Below are 22,330 nucleotides of genomic sequence, written 5' to 3'. Positions count from 1 at the left end.
CTTATGATACCTTGCAGGTTGTCCGGCCATACCAAACCATGTCCAACCCCATGAGCAAGCTCACGGTTCTCAACAGCATGCATTCCCATTTCATTCTGGCCGACAATGGGACCACTGGAAAATATGGGGCAGAGGTGAAACTCCGGAGACAACTAGAAAAGCATATTTCACTCCAGAAGATAAACACAAGTAAGTAGGCTGGGCTGCTGTTCCCGCTGTCATGCCTCATAAGAAGTGTGTTGAAAGTGAATAACTTTAAGTACACCATGCAGCAATACTATAAAAAGTTGAGCAAGTTTCAAACACAGGCCATTATTTCTACGGGGTTAGTGGTTAGAATGAAAGGAAGACATCCGGAGGAGGACAACTGGATATGTAGGAACTGAGGTTTGTGAAGGCAGATAAGCTTTCATTCTAAACTTTTCCTATACCCTTTACACAGTACTCTGGGGAGGAAAAGCACTCAAGAAAAAATTGTTGCTATGAACTAAGCTTTTTTTTTTTTTTTTTGGCTAAAAAAAAAGAAAAAAAAATCAAGTTTTGGTCTTAGTATAGCTCTGGCTGTGTGAGGGCATTTCAAGGGAACTGAGTATTCTCTAAACTAAAGCATCGTGTGAAATTATCTTGATGAAATTTTATTTCTGTCTCTTAATTTTATATCTGTCTTCATTCATTGCCTCTAGATACATGTGTATTTAGATATATGTGTGTATGCATGCAAACCGCATAGTACATATCAAATGGTTACACTAACATTACCTCTTCAGTACTTATGTGCTCTACGGTGTGTTTATTGTGTAAACATTTGTTTTAACTATGAAAAGGTAGCATCATAAAAGCAGCAATGCTCCGCAGATCACTAAGTGGCTTGCATTTAAATGTGATTGAGGTGTGAAAACAATCTACTGTCTTTTCTTACAAAATAAAATTCAATTTGTTTTTATAAAGTAACAGGTGAGGCTTCATGGCAAACTCAAACTTTGTAGTAATTACATATCCGATCGGGAAACTTTGATCTAATTAATTGAAATTCCAAAGCCTACCATACCAAAGAACAAAAGATACTCTTTGGCTAGATTACTTTTCAAAAATTCATTGTAATGTGATTCAACTTGTCCAAATCCCTTGTCTCTTCTCTGAACTTTTCTCTGCGACTATCCCAAATGGATCTTCCTTGCTATAGCCACTTCATCCCAAAACTGGTATGTGAGACCTATCAGACCACAACTTCTCCTTCCCATACCCTCTTTTGTGATTCTACTTTTTAAGGCCTACCAGTGTTTAAGCAGTCAAGTTTTATGCTTTCATATTTTTTCACAATGAAGTCTGGAATCATGAATTTTGGCCTGGGTTTGAAATAAAAATTGTATTAGGAAACTCCCTTCCCCAACTGTCTTTGGAAAGAAGAAACACAGCATTATCCCTTAGTGAACATCTTTTGGGGGGTAAAAAAAAAAAAAAAAAAAGAGTAAAGAAAACTGATCCAGAGATCAGCAGAGATCAAATGTAACAAAGCACTTTTATCAATGGGTGGTGGGGTTTCCTGTAAATATTAAAACTGAATTTCATTACAATATTTGATGGAGAGAGCAGATGTTATGTAATCAGTGTTATCTACTTAGATTTTTTCATAAGCTACAGCATTATTTTTGTTATACCATAGGGTTAAAAACGAGAGCTTAAATAGGAGTGAGCTGGTAGCTGAAGGAGATGGGAGAAGGGAGACCAGGAATAAATTCAGGGTCAAGTTCAGTGCTCGGTAGTGAGACAGAACCCGCCTAGACAGGCAAAGCATGTCATTGTGCCAGGCCTGGTGTGTGAGAGCAGAGCTGGATGTGTGGTCGTGTGAGTTACACACACAGCACAGGGATTGGGAGCTGGGGTTAAAGCCCAGCCAGGGCTCTGTCAGTCAAGCCTTGTGCTTCCTGGCTGCTCAGAGGAAATGGTACCATCTTCTAATTGGTTATGCCAGAGGGAGCGCCCTTTTGTAATTTATGTGCCCAGAGGGGTGCCTTTCTCCAAAGCTGGCAGAGGTGCTGTATGTGGGGGTGGCCCTGCAGGGCAGGCTCAGGGAGCAGAGCCCAGCAGCGAGGAGCTGAAAAGCAGGCCACCACAGCTGGTCAGGGGGTCAGCGAAGCTGGAGGAGCCACCACCAGATGCCAGTCCTTGGGTAGATCACCAGGGATACGTCACATCCTATTCATGGAGACATCAGCCCCTTGCTAGCTTATCAAAGCAGGTAGCGGCACATGGGCACATTGACAAGTGGGGACCCAGTCAGGGGTCTAGGGTACAAAGTAGAGGAGAGGCATGAACCCACCTACCAGAGAACTTACTTTGAGAACTGTATTTATGGCTTCGTAGAAACCCACAGACTCCCGTTCAGTGAATGTGATTAAATGGTAAGGGAGATGCCTGAGGTCACAGGAAGTTAAAGGGCACAGGGTTAGGAATTTGCCTGTGAGCTGTAGTGGATGATGCCAGGAGTTAGCTCCAGTTTTACCCCTGAACTTAATAGTGTAGGGTGACCAGCTTGTCCCAGTTTGCCTGGGCCTTTCTCATGTTCAGCACTGAAAGTCCCATGTCCCTGGGCCCCCTGGGCTGAGGCAAACTTAGATGATGACTTGCCCTTCAAGTGAGTGACTCATAAGTCATTAGATCAACTCCTCCTTACTGTGCTCACCCCCCAAAGCAGGGAGGGAGCAGCAAGCTCCTCAGAGGGTAAAAAGTGACCCAGGCTCTTTGAAGTACATAGAGCAGGACGTTGAGGTCTCTGTTTGGTTAGTGTCAGAGCAAAGTGCCCACTGAGAACACAGAAGCCCCCAGAACAGAACTGAGAAACACGGGTACAGAGTTGACTTGGCCATCACATGAAACAGCAAAACTGCAAATACAAACCTTTCATGCCATCCCCAGTCAATATTTTAGAACAGCAAATCTACTTTCTAATCCGGAAACCCTGTGGTTCTTCCTTCTAAAAATAAAATTTTATTCTATAAGTTCATCCTAAAAATTCCATTTACTTTCTCATTTCCTGCCTCAAAAGTTTAGGAAATCTGAAATACGACTATGAAACTTCAGTTTCCCAAAAATGAGACACTGTAGCACAGTAACACTGTCCACCACCTCTTAAACTCAGGGTGGTCCCAGGGATACCTGAACACACTCAGCATTCTCCTCATTGAAATGCCATCCCCTCTCCTCATCACTTACAGGTGACCTTAGTACTGCAGCAACCTAGCAACAAGCCTGTTTTCTTACATAAATAGCATGAGATACTGAAGAATATTTCCCTTAAATATTAAGTGAATACTGCTCAGAAGACCCGTAAACCCTTTTCTCATCAACATGATGGTGATCACTGATAACATCACAAGCACCAGTGTTTGAGTTTGACCTTCTTCTCCACACTCTGGCTTCAGCCATTTCATTGCGCCCCCCGCCCCCCACCACCCCTATGCATTCCTACTGCCAACGGTCAGGACTGAAGCATTGTCATCGCTTATTGATGAGCTTTGATGACAAAAGAGAAGCCTTTTGGACACGAGCTGTTACCTGCTTCACAATGCTCTCCCATCTGCAATCTTCTAAAGTCCAAATTTAATACGCAAGGAACAATTCTCATCATTCCTTTAGCAAATAAATATTTAGCATAGATCTTTATTATGCTTTAAAACACTCTGCTGTTGTGTGTAGAGATTAGACTGAGGTTAGGGACAAAATTAAAAGCAAGGAGATGCTTTCAGGAGGCAACAGCAATTATACAGGTGAGAAGTGACAAGGGTTTGAATAAGGATGGCAGCAGTAGAGCTAGTAAAACAAGTTGTAGTAAAATATACATAACCTAAAATTTACCATTTTAACTATTTTTAAGTGTACAATTGAGTGGCATTAAGTACATTCATGTTGTTGTGCAACCATAACCATCATCCATCTCCAAAATTTTTCATCATTCCAAGCTGATACTCTGTACTCATTAAATAACTGCCTCCACTTCAGGCCCTCCCCCAGCCCCTGGTAACCACTATTCTACTTTCTGTCTTTATGCATTTGCCTATTCTATAATGCCTCATATAAATGGCATTATACAATATTTTTCCTAAGATATATTTTGAAGATAGAGCTCAAGAGGGCTTGGTAATGAATTGAGCATCCAGGATAAGGAATAGATACATCAAGGATGCTGGATAGTCATCCTTAGAGGCACCAATGCATCCTTACAACAATGACACTAGATGGGAGCCCCTACGGAGTAAGCGTTTATAGAAAAGTACGGGGGATTGAGGACCAATCTCTAGGGAATTTGAGCAAAGTCCTTGAGAAGATGGGAGGGGGTGAAATTCCACGCACAAATGAAGAACAGGAGGGAAGGCAGAGTATTTGGGCGCGGATGTGGGTAGGATAGAACATTTTCTGGTGGGAAGACCAGGTGGTTCTTTATAGATAGCTTCTACATCTAAATAAAATAATACATGAGGCCATTGGCTGACAGTGTGAAAGATGAGATGGTATAGATTTAGAGACAGAAAAGAACTACATTCAGTTTAGAGACTAAGATATTGAACAGACTGGGAAAATGTAGGATTGCCATGCAGCCCACTTGATATTTGTAGTTGTAAACTTAAAGTAGAGTAAATCATCAGTGCTGTGTGGGTTTGTTCCAGCCATCTTCAGCTGCAGTGGTAGAATAGGCATCAATTTGGGATTTTTCCTGGCAAGGAAGAAAGAGGGAGAGAGCGGCAAGGGAGAGAGGCTAAGAGGTTCTCTATAGACCCATGTCCCTAGAGTACCATTCATGTCTATGGATGAAAGAAATGTGTCTGGCATTTAAAAGAACACAAAATCATTAATCTAAAAGATCACACCAAGGTGCAGAGAGATGGCTAAGTGATATATCAAAAGTGACCACGCCTTTGAAGTGTTTAAGTAAACAAAGGTCCATAATAAATAATTTTTAATATTCATTTTATTGCTGTTCACATATTCACATAAGTTAAATCAATTTAGCATATTACTAGGAATATATTCACAGTTTGAATATATATAGTTTGAACAGCTGTTCAATAATTCTGTGTTAGCTGAAAGAATGAGTACCAAGGCACGATTCCAGAAAGTAGTATCTATGTACCCTGATGAGAATTTAAAACTCCAAGCATATATTTTATAAAAATTTTATTATTAAAATATTCAAACAAATATAAAAATTACAGAATATTATTACAACCACCCTGTAACTATCACCCATTTATCAGCCCATGGTCAATCTTATTTCCTCTATCCATATAACCATCTACTTCCTCCTCTGGAAAATTATGAAGAAGATCAAGACAGCATAGCATTTCATTCATAATTATTTTAGCACCAAAGCATTTTTTTAAAACTTCTGTTGGCCATACCTAGGCTAGATTTTAAAAATATCTCCTTAACTCAGTAGCAACATCATGGCATATATTGATTCAAGAATTCTTTAACAATTCTTTCAAAAAATAAAAATTAAGAAATACAATATTGCATGCTAAAATTTATCTCAAACATTTGACAATCATCTTTTCCAGTCCCAAGTTCTACTCTCAGCTAGCCAAAATCTATTTAAAACAAATGTTACATTGCAATTCTTGGAAATGAAGATTGAAAAATCCCCAGAAATTGTGATTTCCTTTTTAAGGGTTTGAAGGGAAGAATGTAACTTTTGGGAGAAGAGAAAGTCTTTGCCTGTTGCCAGTGGTCTAAGCTGACAGTGGCAGGTAGACCTGGGAGTTAAGGTGATCATGGCTCTGTGACCTTAGGCCAGTTATTGTATTTCTCTCAGGCTTGGTTTCTGCATCTGTGGACCAGGGATAATAATTCCTCAGTGTTGTGATTAAAGGAGTCAACATATGAAAGGATTCTGGCCTGTGGAAGTTCAGAAACTTTGGTTCCCTTCCTGCCTCCTCCATGGTGCAGTGGTCTCCCAGTGGGAAACCACGGCCGTGTCTGTGGAGCCTCACTGCAGTAGGTCCCAACCTCAGACCCAGACCCCCTCCCTCAAAGCCCATCAGAGACCAAGGCGTTCATCAAAATATCTTTACCACAAATCATGACCTGCCTTTCCTTGTTAAAGAGAAACCACGTACACCTTTTAGTTACAGAAACGGGCCAGGGAACACAAAGACTTAAAATTATATTTTGCCACGTCTTCAAGCCTCTATTAATCTTACTTGTTAAGGAGCAATTGACTTAATTTCTTGGTCATTGCAGCAATAACCAGAAAACGCTTTTATTTTTTCTATATTGTTTATAATATATTCTAAACTGTCGTTGTCCCTCCTACCTTAGTAAACAGACTGTAATAGAGAAAATTCCAGCTTTCTTTAGAGATTCAAGAGGTATCAGTGTCTCAGAGTAATCATAAATGTCAGTTAGGATTGTGGGAGGCATCGGAACTCAGGCTAAATGTGAATTGGCCCAGACTATATCTTAAAAACTTAGATTTGGGCTACTATCAGATTTTCCTCTTGTAATTTACCATTTTATTCAAAAAGGAGAGGGAGAAGACAGTAATCTATTTATCTTTGAGCTCCATTTGATTAAGGTTTTATTATTTTGTATTTGAATGTTATTTGAGGTTTGGCTATATGGAAATTTTATTTGGATTGCACATCAAATTATATTGTGAACATCAGACTTGGGTGTAGGAAATTTCATTAAGAGACTAAAATTTTCTGACCTTATTATCTCCCTACTTGAAAATGAAATCTATGTCAGACTTAATCCAATCTAAGGGATTATTTCTCCATAGCAGCCCTTATAGATATACCAATTTTGCAATATTAATTGATAGTGGTATCTGGGTAGGTTTAGATTTCCATAACTAGTGCTTTTGCTATTTTCAAGGTTTGCTTTTAAGGGAATGTGATGCTTTGTTCCCTCCTTGCCCAAGAGTAACGTCTGACATTTGAACATGGCCTCATCTCATGAAGCCACCTGGAGTACTATTCTCTAAAGCAGTAAATTAAAATGGGCTTGGCATTTCTAAGTAAACAAGTAGCAGAAATGATGGCAGAATTCATAAAGTATAATCAAATCTGGTATTTGAGGATATTGGTATTTAGAAGTGTCTGGAAAAAAAATGTGCTTTATTATAAAGTTCCTAAGCCAGCACACCTATCTATATATGATTGTGTGCTTACTCACATAAACTAACAACAATGATACTAATGTCTCCCAGTAGGACAGAATGTCATCCCTAATAAGTTGTGCTTTCTAGTGGGAAATAAATATTTCCCCTTTCCACCGAGTTGTATGATATATGAACACCACGAACATGCAAGTACACAGGTGAGTCAAAGTGGGTCAAATCCAATTGGTTACAGGAGATTTTGCTTTAAAAGCCTCATTCTCTTTGAGGTAACACACACCAAATTAAAGTGTGTTGTTGCATGTGATATTTCCGTAATCAGAAATAAATACTCATGACCGCATCATTTATATCCTGTGTCCTTTACCACCATTTTTGGTGATAATTCTGAAACATGGCTGTAGGAATTCTCAGCTACCATGACACTGCCTCCCCCAGGAAACATTTAAAAATGTGAGAGGGAATTTGGGGTTGTCACAATTTCTGGTGCTTATTAATGGCATGAGAGAGGGGACAGGAATGCTAATATCCTGCGATATGTAGGACAGTTTCACTTGAATTGTTGCCTGGCCCAAGCACCAATAGCATCTCCAAGGAAACAGTACTCTAAGAATGTTCCCTGGAGTTTTCTTTCTTTTTTTTTTTCTAAACTAAATGTTTCCAATAACACACTGTTCATTTGTCAAGACCACACCTTTCCAAGACAGTCTGTCCAAGTTTAAAGACATGTGTAGAAGAAACATCGCTAGTGAATGGCAGTGAGACTCAGAATACGTGTTTAACAACCTGTGAAGACTTTGGTGCCCTAATTCCACAGTGAAGGCTGGATGTCAGCCCTGGTACCTCCTTCAGATCTTAATATCACTTGCTGTTGGGGAGTTCTTTCACAACTAACTTCATTTGTGCTGAGTCTTAAACTTGTTCTCTCTTGGGTAAGGATCAAAGTCATTGTCTATATTAGAGCTCTCAGCATGTTTGAAAACTGTAAATGGACTTGAATTGACCTTTCTGCCATAGTGGCTGTAAGGAAGCTGTTCTTCATTTGAAGAGACAAACCGACCTGCTTAACAGACAGAACTAACTCATGAAGTAAATCAGATCAGAATTTCCAATCCGACAGCACCCGCTCTCAGCTCCACTGCTTTATATATGTCAGGCTCAGTGACTCCAGAAATGTGCTCAATGTTGGGAGCTTTCCTGTCAGAGTCCTTGATGCTCAGAGAAGTCCTACAGTCCACAGTTAGCTGACTTGGGGGTAGAGACAAGGGCTCAGAAATGCAGTTGCTTTGCCCATGGGCCCTTCAGAGCCTACTCACTAGAAGGGATTGCCTGGGGAGTCATTTAATAATTCAAGGTTCTAGCAGAATGAAGAGTTAGAAATTAAATGTAATGAGAACTCTAATTTTTAATCTATAAGTTACTGAGAAGTATTTTGGGAATAAGGGACAGGGTAGTAAGATAAATCTTGAATGAATGGGTAAATTCATGAAGTGGTGCTTTTAAAAAATTCACGTTCCATTTCTGGTGTATGGCTTTCACTTCTGTGGACCATAGTAAATCCCTTATATGCATTAGTATTGCGCTGTTAAATTATGAAGCCAACTTATCGTGGAAATTTGACAGAGATTATCTAAAGAGCACTGCTGGCAGACTCCATAAATTTACCAATGTCTCTGACACCAACACTGACATTTATGTTGTGCATAATAAGTGTTCGGTAAAGACTTTAAGTGATTTGACCCAGTCATGTTATTATAAGAAATATAACAATTTCAAAAAATTCCAAAAATGTTTTCACAATGGCAACATCATTGAAATAAACATCTGATTTCCTGAGAAGCTCTTTTTAAAGATTGTAGTCATTTATATATAAGTAATATATCATAAGTACTACATACGTCATTTATTTTTATTCTTACTAGGTTTGTTAAGCCAGTCTCGTTTCTTTGCATTTTTACCAAATACAGAGGTCAAGCCTGGAGTGGTCAGCAGTAGCACAGAGACAGAGAGAGGAAGATGGTAAAAGGAGGGTATAAGGTGCTAATGAGAATTTTCTTCTGGAGCGTTTTCCATTTTGGAGTCATTTGTATTTTATATATTCATACAGTAAGAGATTAGAGGTGGCAGCAGGTCTTTGGGTCCTTTGCCCATGGCCAACATTGCCAACCTAGCATGACACTTTTCCCACTGAGCTTTGATGCAGCTCAGAACCTTTTGGCCTTAGTGAGGACACGAGTTCTGCCTCAGTAACAATGACTCAGAATAACGGATACTTAAATGAGAAAAGGCTTTATTCCTTATTCCTATGTTATTCTGAAGGTGAGTTCAGATCTGACGTGGTAGACTCACAATTGTGAGGGCTCAGACTCCTCCTTTGTTTTGCTCTGCCATTCTGGTTTGCATGGTCCATGGGAGCTCACCATCATTTCTACATTCCAGCCAGAAGCAGTCAGGAAAAAAGAGCAAGAGAAGGCATAACCCTTCCCTTTAAAGGCACAAGGAGGAAGTCCCCCACACCACTGTGGTTTGTATCCTATGTGTCAGTATTTTGTCACATGTTAACACCCAGCTAAAAGGGGATTAGAAAATATAGTCTTTATTCTAGACAAACACATAGCTGGCTAAAATCCTATCTCTATGAATGAAGGGAAGACTAGGTATTGGGGGGGGGTGCTAGTAGTTTTTGCCACACTTTTTCAACACAGCATTCCAGGTGGTTATTAAGAATTGGCTGGAGTTGGCACATGAGATAAAATGTATCTGCCATTCATAAATAAGATATGTCTGTATGCTGAACATGCTCATTGGAGAATTCTGCCCATAAATAGCTCCTGCAGCTACAGTTCATATCTGGCCCTTCCCACTCTTCACCTAGGGCTTTGCACTAGCTCTGGAAACCCAGTTGAGACAAACTGTCTAAAATGACATAGATTATTTTAGATGATCTTGGTTTTATTAACTTTTTAAGTTAGCTAACCGAAACAGATCCACTAAGGCTCAAAACAATTATATATGCACTTTCATGCATAATTCATGAGCATTCCTTAATGGATCCTTTACCGCATATTTTCTTACACATCATTCAGTAACATTTTAAGTTCCAGAATATTAAAAATAAATAGAAGAACAGATTCTGTGTTTCTATGACATTGTTCTCTTGATGTTAGTGCTTCAATGACGAATCCTGGAAAATAACTTTTATGTGGCCTACACATTACTGTAATCTCGGCAATGGGCAGTAGAATGGAGGTTGGTTGCCCAATTCAATCCATCCTGGAAAGAAAAGGTTATAACTGAGCCTTGGCTGTACTGGAAGAAAAGGACAAGAGACCTTTCTTAGAGGATAGGAGCAGCCCACCCTTTGACTCCGTTGACTCTGATGAGCAGAAGAGTATGTGAGGAATTTAAAACTTTCTTATACCAATTACTCAATTTGCATTCTTACACTTTAATAACTCCTAAGTGATAACTAATAATTTGGCAAGATACAGTCAGTGCTGAAGAGCTCTTGAAGCCTTCAGAATACTAGTAAATATATAATTGTATGTATTTGCTGATGACAAATACAAAAAGATAATTACTAGAGTTCTTCAATAAGTAGTGTATTGGGTCATTTTGTTTTAGAAGTTGAGATACATGTGATCCAACTTTAGTTTTTCTTTTGTTTTAGCTTGCATTATTCAGTCAAACCTAAATGGTACATCTACAGATAATTAAGATTTCCCTTCTATCTTGGTAAGTGAACAAAACCCAGGAATATCTATTGTGGTACAGATTTTCCACAAGCAAGAACTTTGAAAATAAACCTTGCCTTTCCTCTCCGGATACTCTATATGTAAAACAATTTCTTTGCTCTGTTTTGCCTTAGTGTCTTTGTCTTTCATCAATTTATAATACCAAACTCATAGGTATTGTGACTTTTCCGTTCATACAAGCTAGGTTTCAGTGGAAAATAAATTAAGTGTTTAAACACCCCTTTAGAAAATACAATGAACAAATTCAAAAAACAAACGGCAAAGAAAATATTTGCTACTATGACAAAGGGCTAATTTCCATAATATGTAAAGAGCATCTACAAATCAAAAAGAAAAATGTGGAAAGCCTTACAGGAAAATGGACAAAATATATTAATAGGAACATCATAGAGAAGAAAATACAAATGATCAACTCCTTTCAGAAGTAAGAAATGAAAATTAAAACAATGAAATTTTTTTAACTTACCAAATTGACAAAAATTAAAGGTTAAATATATTTAATGTCAAAAAATATATATGGAAATATTCACTTACAAATTTTTGGTGGGTGTATAAATAGGGAAATGTTATTTGGAAGACAATTTGGCTACCCCTATTAAATATTAAATGTACATATGCTTTACCCCTGTAATTTTACTTCTAGGAATTCATTCTACATGTATTTACTATAATATTGTTTATAGTAATAAAGTGGAAATAACCTAAGGATTCTTCAGTAAGCAACTCGTTAAACAAATTATATGTAGACACATAGTGAAATACTGTGAAAGTATTGTAAGTGATGCAATAGCTCTGTTAGACTCATATGGAAAGATATTCAGGGGTATTATTTTTCTTTTCTTAATTTAAAAGTTGCATAATAGTACAATTGTATGTTTAGTGTAATCACATTTATGTTTTTTAAAAATTATATATATATGTGTTTATAAAATACCTGAAAGGACAAACATCAACAATTATTAGTTACAGTTTCTATGAGACTTGAGGTGAGGGAGGGAATACGGGAAGTGACACTTTTCACTTTGAGCCTTCAAAAGCTGTTTGGTGTTTTTCACAATGAGAAGATATTGCTTTTATGGATGGATGGAAGGAAGGAAGGAAGGAAGGAAGGAAGGAAGGAAGGAAGGAAGGAAGGAAGGAAGGAAGGAAGGAGAGAAGGAAGGAAGGAAACAGGCAGCCTAGCAGTCAGCCTATTCATGTGGTGTGGGAGTGACCTGTGGGTAAGGAGCCAGCACAGCTGTGTTTGACAAACCTCCTTTTCTCTTGCCCCCTCAGTCTTCTGGCAATCCTCACTCCTAAACCAAAAGGAAAGAGCCAACTCAGGAAGCCTAAGGGAAGAGAGGCTGGTTAAGGACGCTTTACACAAAGTAACATTCTCAAATCGCATAGAAAGGGTGTGTATAAAACTTTTGAGACCAGCATAACAGATTTAACACTTACATTTGATAATGACTGAAATCTGAACCCAATTTATCTTCCCTCTTTAAAGTTGGTGAATGACAAAAAGCCTAAATGTATTCCCAATCCCTAGCCACAACCAGATAGCCTATTAGAATGGGTATACTGAAAGTGCCTTACGTGTATATGCCCACCATGAGGGCGGTCTAGCCGAGCTGGAATTGTTCGTTTCCCCTTTGGCATGCTCCTGGGCACCCCCAAAGTCCAGCTCCCGTCTCCCGGTGCCCCACTCCCCAGCATGGTGCAGCTCATCCAACAGCTTCTTCACGTGGAATATCACCCACAGGCTCCCTGTGGGACAAGTGGCTCCTCCATACTTTTTATGCCACGACGCTTTTATGATGCTTCATATGGAGGCAAAGTACATGTCAAATTTCTTCAGCTTTTCCAAATGTGACAAAAATAAGAACTCAAGTATCTGTCATTTAAAATAAGTCGTGACTGTTCTCTCTGTTATATCTTCCCTTGACAGTACTTCTATTAGGCTCTTTCTCTACCATATCTGTTTGTGCACCTGCCGCATACAAAGCACTGTAGGGGTGGCAAGATAAATCAAGCATAGTTGTTTACTTGAAGAACTTAGTGTTACAAATAAGTCAACAATAACTAGTGTTTACTGAGCACTGTTCTAAATAATCAACAGGAAATAACTGATTTAATCCTTACAATACCCTGGAGTGGGTACGATTATGATTCCCATCTGCCAGTGAGAAAACTGAGGCTCCAAAAGTTCAGGTAACAAGCTCAAAGTCAGACTGCTTGTAAGTGGCAGACCCAAGAAGTCTGCATCTGATCCCATGCCTGGACCACTGTGTTCTACAGCCGCTCTCTATGCAAAGAGCTGCATTAGACAGCAGCAAGTGTTAAAGGCCCTTTAGTGATACAAAGTGCAACAAGAATTCAGATAGTGAGTATCATCTAGTTCAGTGCTTTTGTTTTGTAGATAGGAAAACCACTTGGCAAAATGTCATGTGTTTTGCCTAGATCCATCACGTGAATTAACTTGGCAGAGCTTTTACCTGAACCTGAAACTCCAAACTCCTAGTCTGCTGTTCTTTGCTCAGCATCATGTCTATAGTTTGGGAGGTACTTTCCTTACTCTGTTTAGTACAACACCCTAGACCTCAAATAAGAACAAGCTATCCATACATCTGAGCAACAAACAGAAGCAGGGTACTTAGAGCATCAACCTTATTGCAGTACAAAACCCTTAGCCCTTCATATTCTCATTTATCCCTCTTAAGACCATTTTCTCTATTGTGTCCTGAAGGGTAATTAAGGAAATACTTAGATAATTTGGGACATAATCAACACACCGGCTATCCAGACATTTCCATTATTAACCATGCCACTAATCTTTCCCTAGTTGATCTTCACTAAAGTGTCATTTAAAATTTTTGTTCATTAGGGTTGGATAACTGGGGGAAAAATAAACTGAAAATACCAGCATGCTATTCACTGTGCAAGAGAGACATAGCTAAGCCAATTTTGTGCTTGGTTCCATCAACAAATGCTTGTGCTAAATTTCCAAGAGGGTTTATATTGTTGTTGTCTATGTGAAGCTTTGCTGATAGTATTTAGCCAGTGGTCTAATTGCCATATGCAGTGGTAGAGCAACCTGGGGTGTGTGCTTGAAAACTCAATTTATGTTCCCAGAAACACACTAATTAGGAACTTTCTGGAAAATGTACAGTAGTTGCGCTTGGTTTGTTATTTTACAAACTATTGAGAATCCAAAGGAACCAACCCTCACATACTGTGCTTCGAGGGTTATTGCTTTGCATCTTCCCCAGTGAGTACATTCTTATGAGAAGGCAGCTTTGCCAAGTTATGGGGACTGAAAAATAACCGCATGATGCTCCATGAAAAGTGGGTGAGGCCCTGCCACACCTTTCAGTAACCAGCTGCCCCTGCCAAGCCCCTGTCTCCCAACAATTGCCATAAGGCAATGCTACTAGAAGTCTAGCTTAATCCTAAGAAGCTAGGGTCAAAAGACCTAACTTGAGGATCTGGGGTTCTCCCTAAATGCTGTTTCTAGGGAAGGAATAAACTGGGCTCAGAGAAGAGCTACTCATGCACATGGGATTCTCCTCTGAGGCCTAGATGTGAAATGAGATGCTGCCTGAGCCATCTGGCCGAAGGCTAGCTTGTTTAGCAACTCCGGAAACCTGACATTACCATTGAATTCATCTCCCAGTTTTGGATAGAATAGCAAAATTGGTAGGAAACCTACCAATTATACTTACATGGCTTTGATGACTTTTTTTGTAGATAGATAGTCACAGATATAGAGATACATTTGTCTATATCTTGGCCAATGAGAGAAAGAGAAGAGAGGAGAATATGGAAATCAGTCCAGTAAATAATAATAGGTATGCTGAGTGACACTTTCGTATTTGTTTCAATTCCTCTTTCAAAAGAAAAGAAATGAAATAGATCAGCCTCTCAAAGGACAGTTATTCCAAGTCAAAATTAGCTACTCATTTGAGAACAGATCACTTATTTCTCCAGAAATCAGAAAAAAATATTTTTAAAAGGAGAAAAGAATCTAGTTCCTGCCTTGTCATAGAAGTGAAGCATTCCTAATTGTCCTTATAATTAACAAAACAATAGCTAACATGTCCTGAGAATTTACTAAGTGCTAAGCATCTGTACAAAGAATTAGGAATTAACTCATTTAACCTTTTACCACCACAGCAGCTATCTAGGCTGAAAAAGAGCAATGAAGAATACTTCCTCCAGCAAAGCAGATGTTGATTTTAAGGGCCTGTTTAATTGAAGAAGGGATGAGACAAGATATAGGCAGTACAGAAAGGCTGTGTGTGCTCTACATAGGTCTGGGTGTGCAACTTGGGTTGCTGTCACATGTGTAAATTTATATAAATTGGGTAATCCGTCTGCTTTAATATAATGTATATCCAACCATTGGGTTGTAGAAATTTCAAAGATTTTATTTTTTGACAGGATGCCTGCCGTTTTTCTCTCTTGACTCCCGCTTGTTTTATTCATTTTGGGGTAGTTGCCAATTAGACCCAATTGGTAAGTATATAATTAATGGACAATCTGAATTTCCTCTTAAACTCCAATCAAGAAAATTAACCACAGAAGCCTCTATTTCCTCTAAAAGTTCCTAACAATGTCACTCCCTGTAACTGCTATTTATCACTCTCTTTTCTAAGACATTCAACTACATCAGACATTAGTTACTCTTATTACTTGTCATCTTAAAGAGACCACCTAGAATAGCTTGGCATCACTACTAGGACACTGCTAGCAGGAAATAGGCATTTATTTAGGTTTCAAGCACTATACTGAGCATTTTCGTATATACGATCTTTTTAAATACTCACATAAACCCTTCAAATTAGGGATTATTATCTTCCTCTTTTATGGTTGATAAAATGGCAGCTCAAAGAGGTGGAGCCTTTGTCTTAAATCCAGTTAGTGGCACAGCTGGGTGCAGCCTTTGACTGATATGATTCCAAAACCCTTTCTCCTTCCATCCCACACGTAGAAACGTTATCTCATTCAAAAAGAAGTTTCCCCCAAATTTTGTTACCCTGGAGAGCTTGGGGGTCATTATTTCATTTGACAATTATTTGAGCGCCAACTCTGTGCCAGACACCAGTTGAGCGTTGGTTTGGTTGGAATGAGTCATCAAGCAGGACTTGGGGAAGAGGACGGTGGCTGGTGGCGAGACAGTGGAGGGGCCATGTCAGGAGGAAATAGGACAGGGTGATGGAGAGCAGGGTGGGGTGGAGGCAGGTAGAGGAGCTCCTGACCGTGTATCCATGGCTACAGTCTTTCTTCATGTGACTCGTGGACTTCCCTTTGTCATCCTATGCCTGAGAATATATGAAGGAGGCTGGGAAGGCAAAGGGACGTTCAATTGTCATCACTGGCATCTTTTTTGATCATTGCACCATCATCAAATGCATTGGGATAACCATGACATGAAATTTTCCATCACGGGGCCCATCATTGTCCCCTGAGAGAGATAAAAAACTCTATATGTCAAAGGTCATAGCAGAACTTCATCTAGGGAGCTCTGGTGGTGGGAAGAACTAATAGCCCTGGGTTCAAACCATGTGGCTTGAAAAGGAAGTTGAGGAACCTCTGCCCAGGTTACATGTACAGTCATCCTTTGCTTAACAATGGAGACATATTGTGAGAAATTTCTTGTTAGGCGATTTTGTCACTGTGAGAACATAATACAGTGTACTTACCCAAACCTAGATGGTATAGCCTACTGCGCACCTAGGCTTTATGGTATAGCTTAGTGCTCCTCGGCTACAAACCTGTACAGCATGTTACCGTACTAAATACTGTGGGCAATTGTAACACAATGGTAAGTATTTGTGTGTCTAAACATACCTAAACATAGAAAAGATACAGTAAAGATATGATATAAAAGACAAAAAATGGTACACCTGTATACAGCACTTACCATGAATGGAGCTTGCAGGACTGGAAGTTGCTCAGGGTGAGTCACTGAGTGGTGGTGAGGGAATGTGAAGGCCTCGCTCCTAGGACGCTACTGTACACTAGTGCAGACTTCATAAACACTGTGCACCTAGGCTACACTGAATTATATTTTTAAAAATCCTTCAAAACTAAATTAACTTTTGCTTACTGTAACTTTTTTCTTTTGTAAACTTTTAAAAATTTTTTGACTCTTTTGTAATGATACTTAGATTAAAACACACATTGATATTTTCCTTATATCCTTATTCTATAAGCTTGTTTCCATTTTAAAATTTCTTTATTTTTTTTTTTACTTTTTAAGCTTTTATGTTAAAAACTAAAACACCAACACACTAATTAGCTTAGGCTTACACGGGGTCAGGATCCCCAAGATGTCGCTAGGCAATAGAAATTTTTCAGCTCTGTTATAATCTTATGGGACCATCATCGTATTTGCAATGTGTCGTTGACCTAAATGTCATTAGGCAGCGCCAATCATACATGAGGAACATCCTACTGCCTGCTGTGGATGCTGTAATCTGTTGGGCCCAATCATGCAGACCTTCTACTGCCCCAACCAATTGACGGAAAGGCTTTCCAAAATACAAACGCCACATTCATGATCGGTTCACTTTAGACTGTAATAACTTACCATTTTCAGATGCTTTCAACTGAATGTGTTGTTCAAATTTTTCTTTGCCTTTTAGAGAGTCTTGTCTCTAAAGAATAATTTGTGCAAAGAAAACGTTACGATCTATACCCCCCCCCCGCCTTCTCTTCAGTTTGTGAAATGACTTGACACAAGTTTGCTATGTAACTGAAACATTTTTCATGCTTGTTAATGAAAAGTCACATTGTCAATCAAGATGACAATGAAATCGAAAGAATAACTTCGGGGAGCAGAACAAATTTTAGTGAAACTGATTTCTTGGTCTTTGCCTGTCTTGTTTATCTGACCCACTTTCCTATTTAGGCTAGGAGATTTCTGTTTTCCAGCTAAGAGACTTCCCCACATTGGAATTACTTGCTCAGGGACTGGGACAGTTCTTGTAAATAAGTAGTTGTGAACAGGGGTGCTGCCTGCCATTCTAAGATCTCTTAGACACTTTCACATTCAGAAAAGAATTTTTGAGATCTCTTTTCAGATTAGAAGAATTTGGGTTGCAAGTGTTTGACATTTTTTTCTTATCGTTAGCAAAGTTTACTGTTGCAAGTCAGATATAATAGGTTCGTCTCACCATAACACAGACTTTCTTGATGGGACCCAATCTCCCTTGTTTCACTGAAAGACCTTCCATATTTTTCCTCTGTTATTTTTCTAGCTTCTTCTTCTACCATAACACCAGGTGAACCTTATGTCCCATCCATTCCAAGCTACTTACAATTTCCTGTAAATGACATACCCTCATCTCAGATGTGTTTTTGTTCCTTTTTGACATTAGCTGAAACTTCATCTTCTCCCCCACCCTACCTATCTGGCCCAAATCCACACTCCCTCTAAGTCTCAGATCAAAAACCTCCTGTCTGAAATCTTATGGGAACTTCCATCCCTAGGATCCCCACGCCCAACTCATCTCCTCCACGCCCTCATGGCACTCTGTATAAACCTCTGCCAGAGCACCACTTCTTTTGGTAGAATAATGACCTGTGCATCTGCCTGCCTGTCCCCCATCATCTGTAGATTGTGAGCTCCTACAGGGTACAGCCTGTGTCTCATTCATGTTTGTCATCCTGAAAACCTAGCACAATGCCTGGCACATGCAAGTAGGTGCTCAATAAATTGTTACTGTAAATATCAATATTTGGTTCCCCTGGCCTTATTTTTAGCTCTGGTTTCTAGCCTGACATAAAGATGTAACAGAAGGGATTATATATTAAAAGCTATAAGGAAGGACAAATAATGAAACAATAATGACATAGAAAGACTTGGGAAGGATAAATAAATACGAGCATGTACAGGCAAAGACCATCATGTACACTTCGTACGCATGAGCATGAAAGCATTTGGTCTGGGAAATTTGACGTGTTTATCATGACTGTTGTTAAATCATTTCCATCTTATGAATTTACAAAGTCTAGGAATATGTATTTTGTAGCAACCAACGCCACCATGGCTTCAGTATTTCCATTAACATGAACAAAGAAATAACTATTGATTTTCCCCCACTTATTCAAAGTGATAATTGCTCAGGGCTGCTTTTCAGTCTAGATTAGGATCAATCCATTCAGTAGAAATGCATAGCTAACTTTAGAAAGTTAGATACACATAAAATAAATGGGAAAACTTGTGCTGAAGGAGCACTTTTCTGCCACAATCAACAATTTTACAGCGAGATCTATTTAGAGAAGATAAGGTATCTCATTCCCTTTTAAAGAAAATTGGGCTGAGGTTTTAATTTGCTTAAGATAACCACCTTAAGGCCAGGGAATTTATCACAGGACCCTTCGAAGTCCCTTCCGAGGATTTATAGTAATTTGTCTATCCCTGGAAAATATTATTTGGATTATTTCAAGCCATTGAAACTAATAGATGTAAAAGTGAAGTATAATCCATGTAGGCTTGAGAAATGACTGCAAATAGCACTCCCAGATGTCACTAATAAAGTTGTCATAGGTTTTAACAGAATAAAAATGTTTTAACCTTGAACACTCAGTTCAAGATTATTAACCCTTGAGACAAATGAAGAAAATAGAGATGCTATACCCTAATAATGGCCAAATAAGGAAACAGTTGGGTTTTTTTTTGTTCTTTTTCCTTTTCTTCTTTTTTATGGAGGGGGGACACCCAAGGCTGAAACAAATAAGCAGCCCTCTGCACTGAACAGGCTGTCCCTGTTCTATGTTGGAGGCCGGGTTTCGAAAGCTGCATAAGGAGTTTCATGTGCTGCAACCCAGTAGGCAAACATTTGAGTCCTAAATCACAAGCAGAGGAATCAATGACTCTTGTTGGCTAAGGAGCCTTGGCATCTCTGGGTCCACCTGGGCTTCTCTGGGCGGTTCCTGGCTGGGACGAGGCAGGGTGAAAAAACAGGTGCGCCTTTGCTAAAACAGGGAGGAGAAGACTGAAGAGTCAGCTTTTTGGTCATCACACAGATCTGAGCTGAGCCTTCCTCATTAGCAGCATTTCTTCCACCCAGGGGAAGAACGGAGGAAGTGCATACTGACTCTGGTGCACATTAGAATTTATTACGAAATCCTGGGGGAGATTGTGAAGCGAGCAGCAATTAAACACGATGTGCCCATGTGAGGAGTTTGGAGAAAAGTGGAAAGTTCACTTCACCCTTGTATTTCCATTTTTAGATGCATGGGGCAGGATTTGTTTTGCTTCTGTTGGTTACTTTGTTTTCATTACTCAAGTAATAAGAACTACTGTAGTAAGTATGCATTATTGTTCATAAACTTAGGTATGTAGGAAATATCACAGAATAAAAATTTTTTCCTTTATTCACATACATCCAGTTCCAAGCCCCCTTCCATCTAGTTTTTGGTAAATTTTATCTTAAATCTTTATTAGGTGTCTGTCTCTCTCCCTCCCTCCTCCGTTCTCTCTCTCTCTCTTTTTTTTTCTCTCTTCTCTTTCATGCTCACGCTAATTTGCTCATGCTTCCAGAGTACCTGGAAAATTGGGAAAGGGCCTCTTAATTTTTGTCAGCCAGAGTTACCACTGATACAATAATTGCCCAGGCCCACCGGACCTCTCCAAGGTGGGCAGCTCTGGTGCTCCTACGCCAAGCAAAGCCAGTGGGGCCTTGGCTGCAGCTGGCATCCCTGGCCGGCAAGATTCAGCAGCCTCAGGCCGGGCATCCCGTGGTGCACTGCACAGCAGCCCCTCAGACGGGGTGCCTGAGCTAATGCCCACCCTTGTGGAGCTTACAATTGGTGGGGCAGCTATAGAAAATATGACAAACAAGTAAGATATAGAGTGCATTGGATAGTGAGAATTGCTAAGGAGAGAAATAAAGCAGAGGCGGCAGAAAGGGGGTGCAGGAAAGTGGCTGAAATTTCACAGAGAGTGGTGGGAAAACAAGAAGAAAAGGGAATCAAGAACTGAGTCTTGGGACAGTCCTAGCGGCTGAGGTCAGGTAGATACAAGGAACCAGCAAAGGAGACGAGGCAGGAGCAGGTGGTAAGGTAAGAGGGAAACCAGGCGATAGCACTAAAGGGGAGAAGACAATGGAATTTCCTTTAACCCTTAGAAATTTGTGCCTGGGAAAAACCTCTGTAAGAAAAGACAGATTCATAAGAGAAAAACAAGCATGCACTGCCCATCATGTGGGGTAAGTGCTCAAAAGCAGTGGTTTAGGAGTCTGCTTACACAGTATATCCAACAAAGAACCACACAGGTAGAGAAGGGACAGGACAAAGCTGAAAGCAGTCCTAGGCTCCTAAAGGCAGGAAATGTGGGAAGGTAAATTTACAGGGAGTAAAGTCCGTTCCCAGAGCCCTCTGGCTCCTTTCTGAGCTGATAAGGGTCTGTTAAAAGAGAATTTGTATCTTGTCTTCAGGCGGGAAAGAGTCGAGGAAGGAGGGCAGAGAGACCTTTTGTCTTTGAAATTCTCTGTCCGGCTTTAGGCAAACTAGAGGAAAAACAGAAGCTGCCCAGCACATTTCTCATAGAACTTTTGTGGCCTGCCGCAGGTAAGAAAGGGCAGCTCACACGGCCCTTCCTGGAACTGCTGCTTTCCAGTGGCCTCAAGCTTCAAAATACTTACCTCAAAGAGGCATATTTTGGAGTGAAATGTTCTGGCTTCCTTGAGCACAGTCTGAAGGCAGGTGAAGAATATGTCCAAGAGGAAGGAATGGCTCCATGTGTCAAATGCTGCTGACGACCGAGTCAGAAGAGACCTGGGAACTGATGGTGCCTCGAGTTCCTTCTTTTCCCTGTCCTAGGCTTGGACGATTTCTTCCATATCTCATGTGCCCCCACTTCTCCACCACCAAAGACACTTGCCATTTTCTTCTTCCCCTTCAGGACATTAGCGAACTTAGGTTTTTTACAAAAGTCATCCAGAGAGCTTACTTCCAGGCAATTTCTGTTTTCTAGTAGCTTTGGCCAGCAACACAAATGTCCCCTGAGAATAGACACCCAACTGGCCCTTTTGAAATAAGGAGAAGGAAAAAAAAAGGAAAATAAAATCTAAATTAATTAATAACTCAATAAATTATCCTGCTACAACAGAAAAGATATTCTTTACTTTTAGGCAAAGCACCAAGTAGTGAATGTACTAAATATATAGGTAGGTGATTTTCACTAGGGAAAACCCTATTGAAATGGGTGAAGTCGTAACACATTTGCTTTTAAGCAGACCCAAATAGCTGGTTTTAGGGGCTGAATTAAGAAGAGTGTATATCTCCCATGCTTTGCCTCTATAATAAGGGTACTATTATATCAATCCCACACAACTAAAACAGCTGTCAATGTTTGGCTTACACAGGTTTCCAACTTGGTTAGTTTCTCATTGATCACAGATGCACTCAGGTTTAACAAACTGACAGATGTTGTTTTATATGAATCATTTGAACCAAATTAGTGAGA

The 22,330-nt window shown here is 39.7% G+C and overlaps 1 protein-coding gene across 2 annotated transcripts in view; it reads left to right on the top strand.

The window, feature by feature from the left end:
• The window catches only part of TRPM3 (transient receptor potential cation channel subfamily M member 3), a 504,274-nt gene that overhangs the window by 269,553 nt on the left and 212,391 nt on the right, over positions 1-22,330 (top strand). Inside the window, exons 6-7 of one of the 2 annotated variants that reach the window (XM_045563926.1) lie at positions 18-189; positions 15,295-15,369. In XM_045563926.1, coding sequence (XP_045419882.1) covers positions 18-189; positions 15,295-15,369 — 247 coding nt within the window. The remainder of the gene's footprint in view (positions 1-17; positions 190-15,294; positions 15,370-22,330) is intronic. The other variant, XM_045563925.1, reaches the window with a different exon arrangement.

The sequence above is a fragment of the Lemur catta genome, chromosome 10 (genome assembly GCF_020740605.2).
Source record: "Lemur catta isolate mLemCat1 chromosome 10, mLemCat1.pri, whole genome shotgun sequence".
Taxonomy (NCBI): domain Eukaryota; kingdom Metazoa; phylum Chordata; class Mammalia; order Primates; family Lemuridae; genus Lemur; species Lemur catta.
The sequence above is the reverse complement of the archived record's forward strand: the minus strand, read 5'-3'. Positions and strand labels throughout refer to the sequence as shown.